This window comes from Salmo salar, chromosome 03, assembly GCF_965601325.2.
Source record: "Salmo salar chromosome 03, fSalSal1, whole genome shotgun sequence".
NCBI classification, from domain to species: Eukaryota; Metazoa; Chordata; class Actinopteri; order Salmoniformes; family Salmonidae; genus Salmo; species Salmo salar.
The window spans coordinates 21,988,290-22,005,545 of record NC_138293.1 but is presented as its reverse complement, the minus strand read 5'-3'; the positions used below and the strand labels follow the sequence as shown (position 1 = coordinate 22,005,545).

General features: G+C 44.7%; 1 protein-coding gene across 6 annotated transcripts in view; it reads left to right on the top strand.

Moving 5' to 3' along the window:
• Positions 1 to 17,256, top strand: part of LOC106599503 (partitioning defective 3 homolog) — a 250,032-nt gene that overhangs the window by 173,133 nt on the left and 59,643 nt on the right. For 5 of the 6 annotated variants that reach the window (XM_082973353.1, XM_082973352.1, XM_082973350.1 and 2 more), the window contains 5 exons: positions 187 to 338; positions 3,839 to 3,883; positions 6,653 to 6,883; positions 7,735 to 7,963; positions 16,775 to 16,894. In XM_082973353.1, the coding sequence (XP_082829479.1) occupies positions 187 to 338; positions 3,839 to 3,883; positions 6,653 to 6,883; positions 7,735 to 7,963; positions 16,775 to 16,894 (777 nt within the window). The remainder of the gene's footprint in view (positions 1 to 186; positions 339 to 3,838; positions 3,884 to 6,652; positions 6,884 to 7,734; positions 7,964 to 16,774; positions 16,895 to 17,256) is intronic. The other variant, XM_082973351.1, reaches the window with a different exon arrangement.

Here is a 17,256-nt window from a genome sequence, read left to right as displayed (position 1 = left end):
TTGATGATTGGAAGACATTGATGCTGACTGTTGGATTTGCACTAGAATAATCTCATCCTGTCCTTCTCTTTCTCTCTGTCCTTTCTCTTTCTCTATCCTTTATCCTCTCCCTCACTTTCACTTACTCTCACTCTTTGTCTGTCTTTGTCTCTCTCCATCACTGCCTTCCCCCCTCTCCTCCTGTAGCCCTCTGAGCCCTGATGACACCGACCCAGACGGAGCCTTTCAGAGGGAGGGCTTCGGCAGACAGAGCATGTCCGAGAAACGGACAAAGCAGTTTGGAGATGCCAGTCAGCTGGAGATCATCAAGACACGCAAGTCCAAGAGCATGGATCTAGGTACTAACCCAAACAACCACCCATGTCCCTTTCCTCCCTCTCATTGACACCCTATAGGTCAGCCCCTCCTGGAACCAATGGCACGATGTTATAGGTCAGTTTACCAGACAGAGATTAAGCCCTAGTCCTCTGTGTCTGTGAAACCAGCCCTCTGAATGGTTAGGAATACCCAAATTAGGCACATATATTACATTACCAAAAGTATGTGGACACCTGTTCGTCGAACATCTCATTCCAAAATCATGGGCATTAATATGGACTTAGTCCCCCCTTTGCTGCTATAACAGCCTCCGCTCTTCTGGGAAGGCTTTCCACTAGATGTTGGAACATTGCTGCGTGGACTTGCTTCCATTCAGCCACAAGAGCATTATTGCGGTCAGGCACTGATGTTGGGCGATTAGGCCTGGCTCTCAGTTGGTGTTCCATTCATCACAAAGGTGTTGGAGGGGGTTGAGGTCAGGGCTCTGTACAGGCCAGTCAAGTTCTTCTACACTAATCATGACAAACCGTTTCTGTATGGACCTCGCTTTGTGCACGGAGGCATTGTCATGCTGAAACAGGAAAGGGCCTTCCCCAAACTGCTGGAAGCACAGAATCGTCTAGAATGTCATTGTATGCTATAGCGTTAAGATTTCCCTTCACTGGAACTAAGGGGCCTAGCCCGAACCATAAACAGCCCCAGACCATTATTCCTCCTCCACCTAACGTTAGTTGGCACTATGCATTGGGGCAGGTAGTGTTCTCCTGGCATCCTCCAAACCCATCTGGCAGATGGTGAAGCGCGATTCATCACACCAGTTCAATGGCGGGGAACTTTACACCACTCCAGCAGATGCTTGGCATTGCACATGGTGATCTTAGGCTTGTGTGCGGCTGCTCAGCCATGAAAACCCATTTCATGAAGCTCCCAACAAACAGTTATTGTGCTGACGTTGCTTCCAGTGGCAGATTGGAAATCGGTAGTGAGTGTCGCATCCGAGGACTAACGATTTTTACGCTCTACGTGCAGAACTCGGCAGTCCTGTTCTGTGAGCTTGTGTGGCCTACCACTTCGACTGAGCTGTTGTTGCTCCTAGACGTTCCCACTTCACAATAACACCACTTACAGCTCTAGCAGGGCAGAAATGTTACATACTGACTTGTAGGAAAAGTGGCATCCTATGACGGTGCCATGTTGAATGTCACTGAGCTCTTCAGTAAGGCCATTCTACTGCCAATGTCTGTCTATGGAGATTGCGTGGCTGTGTGCTGGATTTTAACGACTGTGGTGTAAATTGCAGAATCCACAAATTTGAAGGGGTGTCCACGTACTTTTGTATATTTACTGTAAATACAGTGCCTTCGAAGTATTCAGACCCCTATTCAGACTTTTTCCACATTGTTACGTTACAGCTTTATTATAAAATGAATTAAATAAATAAAAATCCTCAACAATCTACACACAATACCCCATAATGATAAGTGAAAACAGGGTTTTAGATATTTTTGCAAATTTATAAAAACAGAAATACCTTATTTACATAAGTATTCAGACCCTTTACTATCAGACACAAAATTGAGGTCAGGTGCATCCTGTTTCCATTGATAATCCTTGATGTTTCTACAACTTTATTGGAGTCTACCTGTGGTAAATTAAATTGTGGCCTCCATCATTCTTAAATTGAAGAAGTTTGGAACCACCAAGACTCTTCCTAGAGCTGGCCGCCTGGCCAAACTGTGCAATCGGGGGAGAAGGGAGGTGACCAAGAAAACCCAAAGGTCACTCTGATAGAGCTCTAGAGTTCCTCTATGGAGATGGGAGAACCTTCCAGAAGGAGAACTATCTCTGCGGCACTCCACCAATCAGGCCTTTATGGTAGAGTGGCCAGGACCTCAGACTGGAGCCAAGGTTCACCTTCCAACAGGACAATGACCCTAAGCACACAGCCAAGACAATGCAGAATTGGCTTCGGGACAAGTCTCTGAATGTCCTTGAGTGACCCAGGCAGAGCCCGGACTTGATACCGATCGAACATCTCTGGAGAAAATTGCTGTGCAGCGACGCTCCCCATCCAACCTGACAGAGCTTGAGAGGATCTGCAGAGAAGAATGGGAGAAACTCCCCAAATACAGGTGTGCCAAGCTTGTAGTGTCATACCCAAGAAGATTCAAGGCTGTAATCGCTGCCATAGGTGCTTCAACAAGGCATTGAGTAAAGGGTCTGAATAATTATGTAAATGTCATATTTTAGTTTCTAATGACAAAGCAAAACAAATGTTGTTCCTTTGTCATTATGGGGTATTGTGTGTAGATTGAAGGAAAATGAACTATCAATTTTAGCATACGGCTGTAACGTAACAAAATGTGGAAATAGTCAAGTGTTCTGAAAACTTTCAGAAGACACTACATATCCACTCATTGTTAATTGCATCTGTAAGACTTGTATTGCACACCCTGATATTTGTGGCTTCTACTCTATGTAATCCACGTGTGACGCATTTCTGTCTTTTATGTGACATCAAACAGGTTGATGCACTGCATCTGCCACACCTCAGAATAAGGTTTCAGCTCACTTCAGATGACATTAAACCATCCTGATCGCTTTGGCTGACAGTCCTCCCCCTCACCCACACTATGCCTGCGTCCCAAATGGCACCCTGTTATATGTGTGTGGTGCACTACTTTTGACCAGTAATGCGCTATCAAGAGAATAGGGTGCCATTTGGGACACAGACTATATCTAATCTGCTTCTGATCCCCACTGAATTACTGTAGTCCTGCACTGTTTATATCACAATAGCTCTGATTGCTATCCTAAAGCCCTCCATTTCCCTGTCTTTCTGTCTGTGTCTCGCATGGTGTCTGATTGCTATCCTAAAGCCCTCCATTTCCCTGTCTTTCTGTCTGTGTCTCGCATGGTGTCTGATTGCTATCCTAAAGCCCTCCATTTCCCTGTCTTTCTGTCTGTGTCTCGCATGGTGTCTGATTGCCATCCTAAAGCCCTCCATTTCCCTGTCTTTCTGTCTGTCTCGCATGGTGTCTGATTGCTATCCTAAAGCCCTCCATTTCCTGTCTTTCTGTCTGTGTCTCGCATGGTGTCTGATTGCTATCCTAAAGCCCTCCATTTCCCTGTCTTTCTGTCTGTGTCTCGCATGGTGTCTGATTGCTATCCTAAAGCCCTCCATTTCCCTGTCTTTCTGTCTGTGTCTCGCATGGTGTCTGATTGCTATCCTAAAGCCCTCCATTTCCTGTCTTTCTGTCTGTGTCTCGCATGGTGTCTGATTGCTATCCTAAAGCCCTCCATTTCCCTGTCTTTCTGTCTGTGTCTCGCATGGTGTCTGATTGCTATCCTAAAGCCCTCCATTTCCCTGTCTTTCTGTCTGTGTCTCGCATGGTGTCTGATTGCCCTTGAAGTTGCCCAAAGATGTGATGTACGCACTGTACAGTAACATTGCTGGAATGTTTGCATGTGGAATGTGCTCACTAACCAATCCTAAATGTTTATTGCCCCCCTTTAACAGTAGCCGACGAGATTAACCTCACCCCTCGCAAAGAGAACACACCAGGTAAGGAGTGACATGTCACTGAGGGAGAACGGACACCTCATCCATTCCAGTTCCTACCCACATTCCATCCTGCAAATCCAGACCTGCTTTACAATCTACCACCTCACTATGAGAAGAGAATAGAATACAAAGAACCTTGAGACAGTTTGAGGTCATTGCGGTGGAATTGTGGGTGGGTGAATATGGACTTGGCAGTGATTTTTCTTAAGACACGGTAGCACTGCTAATTGTTCTGTGGATGGGAATGTGAGGAGGGGGAGAGACCGAGAGAGAGCGCGATAGATTGAGAGAGAGAGCAAGAGAAAGAGAACTCTCTGTCCTTGGCTGGGCTGCAAACTGACAGCAAGTCATCCATCATCGTCAGCTGGGTGTTTTCACAGCCACCTCTAAATAGAAGTTCCTTCGAAGGATGGGATTTAGCTGAATGGCACAGTGAAAGCAGGAGAAAGAATTGGGTTTAGCAGAATGTACGCCACAGTGAAGCAGGAAAAAGGAAGGGACCATCAGGAAATAGAAGCAGTCTGGTAGAACTACTGTACACATGAACGAGACTAAATATGTCATTAATGTTCCTTGTTTTCTCCAAACATTGTCTGAGCAGTCACTTGCAAGAGAGATACCTGGTTTGCGTCCCAATTTGGCACCCTGTTTCTTATTTAGTGCACTGCTTTTGACCACAGCCCTATGAGTCCTATTTCGGGAATAGGGTTCCATTTGGGAAGCTGCCCCATACTTCAATGTGGGTGGCCGTGGATATTGTGGCTGCATGGCTGGGAGTGAGAAGTGGAGCGAAGGAGGAAGGCAGAAAATTGAATACATTGCAGCCTGAACAAGCAGGGCTGGTGCCTATTCATTTTCATCAGGCTGTCCTGTCCTCTTAACGTCTCACTGAAGCAGCGGCTGATGGGCTTTCATGCATCAAACCACATTCATTTGGTTTTAGCGTTCAGCCGCACCGCACGCTTCCCAGTCACACCTCGGTGGTAGTCTTAAAAATGACATGAATTCAGACCTCTGACAGACGGCGTGAGTCAAGAACATCAGGCAGCGGTTTGTTTGAGATGGAGCTATGGGACTGTCAGACCTGGTAACCTCCAGCCTTCTACATATCTGTACTAGGCATATTTATACAGACTGCCACCCTATTCAAACTGAAGATACCGCGGGTCGTACAGAGATCGGTGGTGCTCCCTTATAATAATAAATACAGGTATCAATCACCCTGCAGTCAGGAGGAATGTCAAACAGGGAATACCCTGGAAGAGTCCCAAATAGCACCCTATACCTTATATAGTGCACTACTTTTGACTAGGGCCCTTTTGACTAGGGAACTCTGGTCAAAATTGTAGTGCACTATGTAAGGAATAGGGTGCCATTTGAGATGCAATCCCTGTGTGGCTATAGAACCCAATCGACTGGAAACGTCTTGGAAAGTTTGAAGGAATGACTGTTGCTATTGGCCATTAGGGAGCTGTATAACAGTGGGCAAACACCTCTGCATTGCCCTCTACTAACCTAGTGGACAAACATGTGGATACAGTCTGTGTCAAAAATGTCCTATAGCCAATCAGTGGAGGAGTGTGGCCCTCTGGCCCAGGCTATTGTGCCCCACCTCTCGCAGGCTTCATCTATTCCGTATAGTGCGCTACTTTTGACCAGAACTCCATGGGACGTCACTCCCTCTCCCAGGCTGTCACTGTGATCATTTTCCCAGGATTTGGGATTTGTTTTGGGCCTGCTAAATGGACCATGCCTTATTGCTGCTTTAGCTCGGAGTGAATGTGTAGATTAAAGGAGGAGAGTGTAGCACAGGCAGACATCTATTAGCCTATAATAACAGTTATTAGGGTGAAATTACATTTCCACAAATTAAATTGTAAGTGGGTGGTTATCATGCAATGTATTTTTCCAATTAACAAAAATCGTGTTTTACAAATATTTAGTGGATGTAGTCTTGAACTGGAGGCTAGAAACAACAGGTCTGCGTCCCAGATGGCACCATATTCCCTATAGAAAGCAGTACTAGTATTAGCTCCCCGGGCCTCTTGTTTACCTAGTTCCAGTAGCTCTGCTACAGTATACTCTGTGGATTAGAGGGCTGTAGAGTCAGCTGGGCTGTTCCCCTGAGGTAATCCATCCCGCTCTCTGGTTGCAATGCACATAGCACCCTATTCCGTGTATAGTGCACTACTTTTATAAGGGCCCTGGTCAAAAGTAATGCACTACATAGGGAATAGGGTGCCATTTGAGACGCGTCCTCTCTACACCTCCATACCACTCTACATTTTATTTATCTACAATACCCCCTCAACCTGTGAGTGATGGACAAGAGATGTACTGTACACGTACAGGGTACTCAACTCTTACCCTACGAGGTCCGAAGCCTGCTGGTTTTCTCTTCTACCTGATAATTAATTGCACCCACTTGGTGTCCCAGGTCTAAATCAGTCCCTGATTAGAGAGGAAGAATATATAAAAGCTTTAAGGTCCAGATTTGCATTTGTGGGACTTACTCTTATCTAGGCTTTAGCCCAAAAAAAACCCCATCATTGTAAAAGTTTATCCCCTTTTCTCAATGCAACACAACCCTTTTTGGTTACATGTTAGTGTGAGCTCCATCCAAGTTTTCATTTCAATTCACGGGTAGAAAAGTAAAATAACAAGATGCTTTAGTTGAACACAGCCCTGCATTAAAAAAAATACAAAATCTCTTATTTTCCTCACAGCTTAATCAAATAACTAAGTTTTGATACTGTTGCTCCTCCCTAGGGTCTTCCACCAGGGACGTGGGTCGTTTCTTAGGCCTCAAGAAGTCCAGCTCTCTAGAGAGTTTACAGACAGCCGTTGCCGAGGTAACGCTGAACGGTGACATGCCCTTCCACAGGCCACGCCCACGCATCATCAGGGGGCGGGGCTGCAACGAGAGCTTCCGGGCTGCCATCGACAAGTCATACGACAGGCCAGCCGCTACAGAGGATGACGATGAGGACATGGAGACATGTAAGAGACTTCTGTTGGACATGTCTCCATAAGATAGACTTCTGTTGGACATACACTACCGTTCAAAAGTTTGGGGTCCCTTAGAAAAGTAATTGTTTTTGAAAAAAATAAAACATGGCAATTTCTCGCATGGAATAGCCTTAATTTCTCAGAACAATAATAGACTGGTCAGTTTCAGAAGAAAGGACTTTGTTTCTGGCCATTTTGAGCCTGTAATCAAACACACAAATGCTGATGCTCCAGATACTCAACTAGTCTAAATAAGGCCAGTTTTATTGCTTCTTTAATCAGAACAACAGTTTTCAGCTGTGATAACATAATTGCGAAAGGGTTTATTAATGATCAATTAGCCTTTTAAAATTATAAACTTGGATTAGCTAAGACAACGTGCCATTGGAACACAGGAATGATGGTTGCTGATAATGGGCCTCTATACGCCTATGTAGATATTCCAGCTACAATAGTCATTTACAACATTAACAATGTCTACACTGTATTTCTGATCAATTTGATGTTATTTTAATGGACAATAAATAATATTTTCTTTCAAAAACAAGGACATTTCTAAGTGACCCCAAACTTTTGAACTTTTGAACGGTAGTGTACCCCCTTAAGATGGGCATCTATTAGACAGATCTTAGTTCAGGAGACATGTAAGATATAATTATATTGAATAGAAATATTAGCTAACCAAAAGCCAAATACTTTCATACATACTGTATCTTCCATTGATATCTACACACAATTAATGTTGAAGTTACTTGTGTGTATTAAAAATAAGGATTCAAGATCAAAGACCATATCTTCGTTAAAGATTCTGGCAATATAAAATGTTCTGTTACTGTGTCCAGTGGAGGAGGACACCGAGGAGAGCTCTCGGTCCGGGCGCGACTCAGTGTCCACCGTGGCAGATCTGACGCCACTGCCTAACACCGAGAGACCGCTGGTCAACGGCAACCGCACCAATGAAGACGAGAAGGACAAGGGAGGGAATGACAAAAAGAAACTGAAGGACAAAGAGAAGGACAGCAAGAACAAGGCTAAAAAAGGCATGCTGAAAGGCCTGGGAGACATGTTCAGGTAGGACACGTACGCACACATACACACACTCCATCCTCCTCTAGCAATCCTTTACTGACCATTATAAGTGGGTCATGCCTTTCATCTGATTGTCCGAGATGGTCTCCTGAGATGGTCCCCTGAGATGGTCCCCTGAGATGGTCCCCTGAGATGGTCCCCTGAGATGGTCCTCTGAGATGGTCCCCTGAGATGGTCCCCTGAGATGGTCCCCTGAGATGGTCCCCTGAGATGGTCCCCTGAGATGGTCCTCTGAGATTGTCTGAGATGGTCCTCTGAGATTGTCTCTGAGATGCCAATGATGCATACATCATATATTCCTAGTGGTTTTGACAGAGGTTATGTCCCAAATAGCACCCTATTCGCTATATATAGTGCACTACTTATTTAGTAAAAGTAGTGTACTAAAGTGGTTCTGACAGAGAATGCCGATAGTGTAAAATAATAAGGAGCTCCTGTCAGACATGCAGATCAGATGTTTGGCTGCTATAATTGCAGTGAACATTGGAATCATTATTGACCTGAGCACTGTCAGTAGTTACACACGCAAACACACACACTTTAATCAAGCCCAGATAAAGTATTTGAAATGACTTTGAATACTTTTTAAACCCAGGTCTGGTTGGAGTGTTGCTAGTCGCTCTCTAAACAGAGACACCAGACAGAGGCTAGTCAGAGCTGACCCTCTCAGTTCTCTGGGCTCCACGCACATACACACACACACACTGCAGCCCAGTCAAAGCCTCATAACCATCAGACCACAGCAGCCTCCCTCTCCTACTCTACACCAATCAACACTTGGACTCAAAGCAACACCCAATCTGCTCGCTTTTCAGACTCCTCAAAATGGCCACTGCCCAGACACACACACTAACACACACTAACACACACTAACACACACACACGCGGGGTTGTCAGTACGGTTGGTTTTTCAATGCTACGGTGTAGTAAAGTGAAGAACTGTAGTACTGTAACTCATGAAAGGTCTCGAGTTGTGACTGTCAAGCCAGACCTTATCACATCAAGATGAATTTGAAATGCGTCTGTTACGTGATTACGTGATGTAAATGTGATTGCAATGCATCCTGTCTGTCCTTCTCATATCTCTGCCGTTTGATGTTAACGATGAGCCATGGCAGTTTATCTTCTCATGGACATTCGTTATCTGAGAAAATAACTCGACCGCAAATATACTGCTCAAAAAAATAAAGGGAACACTTAAACAACACAATGTAACTCCAAGTCAATCACACTTCTGTGAAATCAAACTGTCCACTTAGGAAGCAACACTGATTGACAATACATTTCACATGCTGTTGTGCAAATGGAATAGACAACAGGTGGAAATTATAGGCAATTAGCAAGACACCCCAATAAAGGAGTGGTTCGGCAGGTGGTGACCACAGACCACTTCTCAGTTCCTATGCTTCCTGGCTGATGTTTTGGTCACTTTTGAATGCTGGCGGTGCTTTCACTCTAGTGGTAGCATGAGACAGAGTCTACAACCCACACAAGTGGCTCAGGTAGTGCAGCTCATTCAGGATGGCACATCAATGCGAGCTGTGGCAAGAAGGTTGCTGTGTCTGTCAGCGTAGTGTCCAGAGCATGGAGGCGCTACCAGGAGACAGGCCAGTACATCAGGAGACGTGGAGGAGGCCGTAGGAGGGCAACAACCCAGCAGCAGGACTGCTACTTCCGCCTTTGTCCAAGGAGGAGCAGGAGAAGCACTGCCAGAGCCCTGCAAAATGACCTCAGGCAGGCCACAAATGTGCATGTGTCTGCTCAAACGGTCAGAAACAGACTCCATGAGGGTGGTATGAGGGCCCGACGTCCACAGGTGGGGGTTGTGCTTACAGCCCAACACCGTGCAGGATGTTTGGCATTTGCCAGAGAACACCAAGATTGGCAAATTCGCCACTGGCGCCCTGTGCTCTTCACAGATGAAAGCAAGTTCACACTGAGCACGTGACAGACGTGACAGAGTCTGGAGACACCGTGGAGAACGTTCTGATACCTGCAACATCCTCCAGCATGACCGGTTTGGCGGTGGGTCAGTCATGGTGTGGGGTGGCATTTCTTTGGGGGGCCGCACAGCCCTCCATGTGCTCGCCAGAGGTAGCCTGACTGCCATTAGGTACCGAGATGAGATCCTCAGACCCCTTGTGAGACCATATGCTGGTGCGGTTGGCCCTGGGTTCCTCCTAATGCAAGACAATGCTAGACCTCATGTGGCTGGAGTGTGTCAGCAGTTCCTGCAAGAGGAAGGCATTGATGCTATGGACTGGCCCGCCCGTTCCCCAGACCTGAATCCAATTGAGCACATCTGGGACATCATGTCTCGCTCCATCCACCAACGCCACGTTGCACCACAGACTGTCCAGGAGTTGGCGGATGCTTTAGTCCAGGTCTGGGAGGAGATCCCTCAGGAGACCATCCGCCCCCTCATCAGGAACATGCCCAGGCGTTGTAGGGAGGTCATACAGGCACGTGGAGGCCACACACACTACTGAGCCTCATTTTGACTTGTTTTAAGGACATTACATCAAAGTTGGATCAGCCTGTCGTGTGGTTTTCCACTTTAATTTTGAGTGTGACTCCAAATCCAGACCTCCATGGGCTGATAAATTGGATTTCCATTGATTTATTTTTGTGTGATTTTGTCAGCACATTCAACTATGTAAAGAAAAAAGTATTTAATAAGATTATTTATTTCATTCAGATCTAGGATGTGTTGTTTAAGTGTTCCCTTTATTTTTATGAGCAGTGTATATAAAGCAATGCAAACTCTATCTTTCTCTCGCATTCTTTCTCTCTGTTGACGCTTTTTCCCAGAGCCGTTGAACTTGAAGTCTCAAGCATGCCTCTCTCTAATATCAATATGCCTCGTCCATTACTGTCCTGGTTAGTGTTTACTGTCTTATTTCACTGTAGAGCCTCTAGCCCTGCTCAATATGCCTTAACCAACCATGTTGTTCCACCTCCTACATATGCGATGACATCACCTGGTTTAAACGTCTCTAGAGACTATATCTCTCTCATCATTACTCAATGTCTAGGTTTACCTCCAATGTACTCACATCCTACCTTACCTTTGTCTGTACTATGCTATCGTGCCCAGAAACCTGCTCCTTTTACTCTCTGTTCCAAATGTGCTAGACGGCCAGTTCATATAGCCTTTAGCCGTACCCTTATCCTACTTCTCCTCTGGTGATGTGGAGGTTAATCCAGGTCCTGCAGTGCCTAGCTCCACTCCCACTCCCCAGGTGCTCTCATTTTTTGACTTCTGTAACTGTAAAAGCCTTGGTTTCATGCATGTTAACATTAGAAGCCTACTCCCTAAGTTTGTTTTACTCACTGCTTTAGCACACTCTGCCAACCCGGATGTCTTAGCCGTGTCTGAATCCTGGCTTAGGAAAACCACCAAAAACCCTGAAATCTCCATCGCTAACTATAACATTTTCCGCCAAGATAGAACTGCCATAGGGGGCGGGTTGCAATCTACTGCAAAGATAGCCTGCAGAGTTCTGTATTACTATCCAAGTCTGTACCCAAACAATTCAAGCTTCTACTTCTAAAAATGAACCTTTCCTGAAACAAGTCTCTCACTGTTGCCGCTTGCTAAAGACCTCCCTCTGCCCCCAGCTGTGCCCTCGATACCATATGTGAATTGATTGCCCCCCCCATCTATCTTCTGAGCTCGTGCTACTAGGTGACCTAAACTGGGACATGCTTAACACCCCGGCCATCCTACAATCTAAGCTTGATGCCCTCAATCTCACACAAATTATCAATGAACCTACCAGGTACAACCCCAAATCCGTAAACACGGGCACCCTCATAGATGTCATCCTAACTAACCCGCCCTCCAAATACACCTCTGCTGTTTTCAATCAAGATCTCAGCGATCACTGCCTCATTTCCTGCATCCGTAATGGGTCTGCGACCAAACAACCACCCCTCATCACTGTCAAACGCTCCCTAAAACACTAATGCGCGCAGGCCTTTCTAATCGACCTGGCCGGGGTATCCTGGAATGACATTGACCTCATCCCTTCAGTAGATGATGCCTGGCTATTCTTTAAAAGTGCCTTCCTCACCATCTTATTTAAGCATGCCCCACTCAAAAAATGTGGAACTAGGAATAGATATAATCCTTGGTTCACTCCAGACCTGTCTGCCCTTGATCAGCACAAAAACATCCTGTGGCGTTCTGCATTGCATCGAATAGCCCCCGTGATATGCAACTTTTCAGGGAAGTTAGGAACAAATATACACAGGCAGTTAGAAAAGCTAAGGCTAGCTTTTTCAAACAGAAATTTGCATCCTGTAGTACTAACTCAAAAAAGTTCTGGGACACTGTAAAGTCCATGGAGAATAAGAGCACCTCCTCCCAGCTGCCCACTGCTCTGAGGCTAGGAAACACTATTACCACCGATAAATCCACTATAATTGAGAATTTCAATAAGCATTTCTCTACGGCTGGTCATGCTTTCCACCTGGCTACCCCTACCCCGGTCAACTGCCCAGCACCCTCCACAGCAACCCGCCAAAGCCCCCACATTTCTCCTTCACCCAAATCCAGATAGCTGATGTTCTGAAAGAGCTGCAAAATCTGGACCCATACAAATCAGCCGGGCTAGACAATCTGGACCCTCTCTTTCTAAAATTATCTGCCAAAATTGTTGCAACCCCTATTACTAGCCTGTTCAACCTCTCTTTTGTATCGTCTGAGATTCCCAAAGATTGGAAAGCTGCCGCGGTCATCCCCCTCTTCAGAGGGGGTGACACTCTAGACCCAAACTGCTACAGACCTATATCTATCCTACCCTGTCTTTCTAAGGTCTTCGAAAGCCAAGTTAACAAACAGATTACCGATCATTTTGAATCCCACCGTACCTTCTTCGCTATGCAATCTGGTTTCAGAGCTGGTCATGGGTGCACCTCAGCCATGCACAAGGTCCTAAACGACATGATAACCGCCATCGATAAGAGACATTACTGTGCAGCCGTATTCATCGACCTGGCCAAGGCTTTCGACTCTGTCAATCACCACATTCTTATTGGCAGACTCGACAGCCTTGGTTTCTCAAATGATAGCCTCGCCTGGTTTACCAACTACTTCTCTGACAGAGTTCAGTGTGTCAAATCGGAGGGCCTGTTGTCCGGACCTCTGGCAGTCTCTATGGGTGTGCCACAGGGCTCAATTCTCAGGCCGACTCTCTTCTCTGTATACATCAATGACGTTGCTCTTGCTGCTGGTGATTCTCTGATCCACCTCTATGCAGACGACACCATTCTGTGTATTTATGGCCCCTCTTTGGACACTGTGTTAATTAACCTCCAGACGAGCTTCAATGCCATACAACTCTCCTTCCGTGGCCTCCAACTGCTCTTAAACACAGGTAAAACTAAATGCATGCTATTCAATCGATCACTGCCCGCACCTGCTCGCCCGTCCAGCATCACTACTCTAGACGGCTCTGACTTAGAATACCTGGACAACTACTAATACCTGGGTGTCTGGTTAGACTGTAAACTCTCCTTCCAGACTCACATTAAGCATCTCCAATCCAAAATTAAATCTAGAATCGGCTTCCTATATCGCAACAAAGCATCCTTCACTCATGCTGCTAAAACTGACCATCCTACCGATCCTCGACTTCGGTGATGTCATCTATAAAGTAGCCTCCACCACTCTACTCAACAAACTGGATGCAGTCTATCACAGTGCTATCCGTTTTGTCACCAAAGCCCCATACACTACCCACCATTGCGACCTGTACGCTCTCGTTGGTTGGCCCTCGCTTCATACTCGTCGCCAAACCCACTGGCTACAGGTTATCTACAAGTCTCTGCTAGGTAAAGCCCCGCCTTATCTCAGCTCACTGGTCACCATATCAGCACCCACTCGTAGCACGCGCTCCAGCAGGTATATCTCACTGCTCACCACCAAAGCCAATTCTTCCTTTGGTCATCTTTCCTTCCAGTTCTCTGCTGCCAATGACTGGAATGAACTGCAAAAATCTCTGAAGCTGTAGACTCATATCTCGCTCACTAGCTTTAAGCCCCAGCTGTCAGAGCAGATCACTGCACCTGTACATAGGCCATCTGTAAACAGCCCATCTATCTACCCACCTCATCCCCATACTGTATTTATTTATTTATTTATCTTGCTCCTTTGCACTCCAGTATCTCTACTTGCACATTCATCTTCTGCACATCTACCATTCCAGTGTTTAATTGGTATATTGTAATTACTTCGCCACCATGGCCTATTTATTGCCTTAACCTCTTGGGGCTAGGTGGGACGCTAGCGTGCCACCCGTGGTGCACTCCATCAACAGCAGGTGCATTTCAAGAGCGGCAAATTTGAATCCAAATAAATGTCAAAATTCAAATTTTTCAAAAATACAACTATGTTACACCATTTGAAAGATAAACATCTCCTTAATCTAACCACGTTTTACGATTTCAAAAAGGTTTTACGGCGAAAGCATAAATTTAGAGTATGTTAGGACAGTACATTTACAAGAGTTGTGTGTAATGTTTTGTCAAGTCAAAGACAGGGTCACCAAAACCATAAAACCAGCTAAAATGATGCACTAACCTTTTACAATCTCCATCAGATGACACTCCTAGGACATTATGTTAGACAATGCATGCATTTTTAGTTCTATCAAGTTCATATTTATATCCAAAAACAGCGTTTTACTATGGCATTGATGTTGAGGAAATCGTTTCCCTCCAATAACCGGCAGTCAAGTCAGCGTCACAAATTAAATAATTAAAATTAGAAAACATTGGTAAAATATTATATTGTCATTTAAAGAATTATAGATTTACATCTTTTGAACGCAATCAACTTGCCAGATTTAAAAATAACCTTACTGGGAAATCACACTTTGCAATAATCTGAGCACTGCGCCCGGAAAAATACGCGTTGCGATACAGACTAGACGTCATGTTGGGGAGATCTAAAATCGAAAATACTATGTAAATAATCCATTACCTTTGATTCTCTTCATCAGATGTCACTTCCAGGTATCACAGGTCCATAACGAATGTAGTTTTGTTCAAAAAAGCTCATCATTTATGTCCAAAAATCTCCGTCTCGTTAGCACATGATGTAAGCCAGCCGGACTTCTCGTCATGAACGAGGGGAAAAAATATATTTCCGTTCGTTCAAACATGTCAAACGTTGTATAGCATAAATCATTAGGGCCTTTTTTAACCAGAACATGAATAATATTCAAGGTGGACGAATGCATACTCTTTTATAACGTATTGGAACGAGGGTACCCAACATGAAGTAGCGCGCCAGGTGTCTAATGGGACATCACCGTTCCATGGCTCTTGTTCGGTCAGATCTCCCTCCAGAAGACTCAAAACACTTTGTAAAGGCTGGTGACATCTAGTGGAAGCAATAGGAAGTGCCAAAATATTCCTAAACCCCTGTGTTTTTCAATGGGATAGGTTTAAAGTCAATACAACACATCAGGTATCCACTTCCTGTCAGAAAATGTCTCAGGGTTTTGCCTGCCAAATGAGTTCTGTTATACTCACAGACACCATTCAAACAGTTTTGGAAACTTTAGAGTGTTTTCTATCCATATATAATAAGTATATGCATATTCTAGTTACTGGGTAGGATTAGTAACCAGATTAAATCGGGTACATTTTTTTTATCCAGACGTGCAAATGCTGCCCCCTAGACCCAACAGGTTAACTTACCTCATTTGCACTCACTGTATATAGACTTTTTGTTTTCTTTTGTTCTACTCTATTATTGACTGTATGTTTTCTTTATTCCATGTGTAACTCTGTGTTGTTGTGTGTGTCAAATTGCTACGCTTTATCATGGCCAGGTCGCAGTTGTAAATGAAAACTTATTCTCAACTAGCCTACCTGGTTAAATGAAGGTGAAATAATAAAAAAAAAAATAATAAAGTCGACTGCTTCTTTAGTTTTAATATCTCTTGTAAATTCCCATCTTATCAGTGGTGTTGAACTCGTGAGCAGAGAAATGATAAGGGTTCTGTGCGCAAAATATTAAGAATATTAAATGCCCTTCTGTCATGATGAATGTCCTCATCTCAAAGTTTCACTAGTACCTCCTGTCATAAATCTTTAGTGTGTCCCAAATGGCAGCCTATTCCCTATATACATGGGGGCTCTGGTTGAAAGTAGTGCACTACAAAGGGAACAGGGTACCATTTTGGAGTCCCAAATAAAATTGGGATGTGGCTGGTGTTTAAGGAGACTTAATGGAAGCCACTGGAGTGGAAAGAGAAACTGTCACCTGCTGTCTCTGTGATAGATAGGACCACTCTTAATATTAACATCTACACATCACTGTCAACCACTTTATGCTACATTTGAGGCCATTTGTTGATCAATTAATCAGGTAATAGACCTCCCCCTGCTGTATTTCGCTCCGTTCTGTCTCTCGCTCTCTCACTCTCTGAGACTCTACAGGCCAATTTCCTTCTGAAATAGCCTAGGAAAACTCAGTCAAGTAGAATGTAAAAGTTGAGAGCTAAACATTTGGAGTTTTTATCAGAAGGGAGTTGGAGAGAATGGATGAGTTGATCACCATTAGTAGTTTACTATTTATTGTCTCTGGGGGAACTGTTTGTATGTGTCCCAAATGGCAATATATTCCCTATAAACGGTACTACTTTTAAACAGGTCCAATAGGGCTCTGGTTAAAAGGAGTGCATTAGGGAATAGGGTGCCATTTGTGATGCACAATTGGAAATACCCAAATCGAAACCATTTCGGTAAAATTGTCTGCTGATCCCATTTATATTTCAGGTTTGGTAAACATCGCAAGGACGGAGAGAAAATTGAGCATAAAGGGTCAAGCAAGTGGAGGCCGGAAGAGCTGCAAGCCTCAGAGGAAGAAACACTGAGGATGAGACTGGAGCAGGAGAGGTCAGTGTCTGTCTACACACACACACGCGCACACACACACACACCATTTTGTAATATATGTTTTATTGGTATAGAGACTGACAGGACAGTTTAAAAAAAATAGATGTTTTGGGGTGGGACTGGGATTCAATCCCACACGAATACAAGCGAAATGTGCTGAAAGGCATTGGGAGGTGCTACCCACTAGACGAACCCCAGGACACGAGCTACACTGTCTAATGAAGGATATGGCAGGAGGGCAATGTCCCAGTCATTTGGGCACCAGGTTGTAAATGCCGAAGATTATTACTGAACATACACACATACATACAGTTGAAGTCGGAAGTTTATGTACACTTAGGTTGGAGTCATTAAAACTCGTT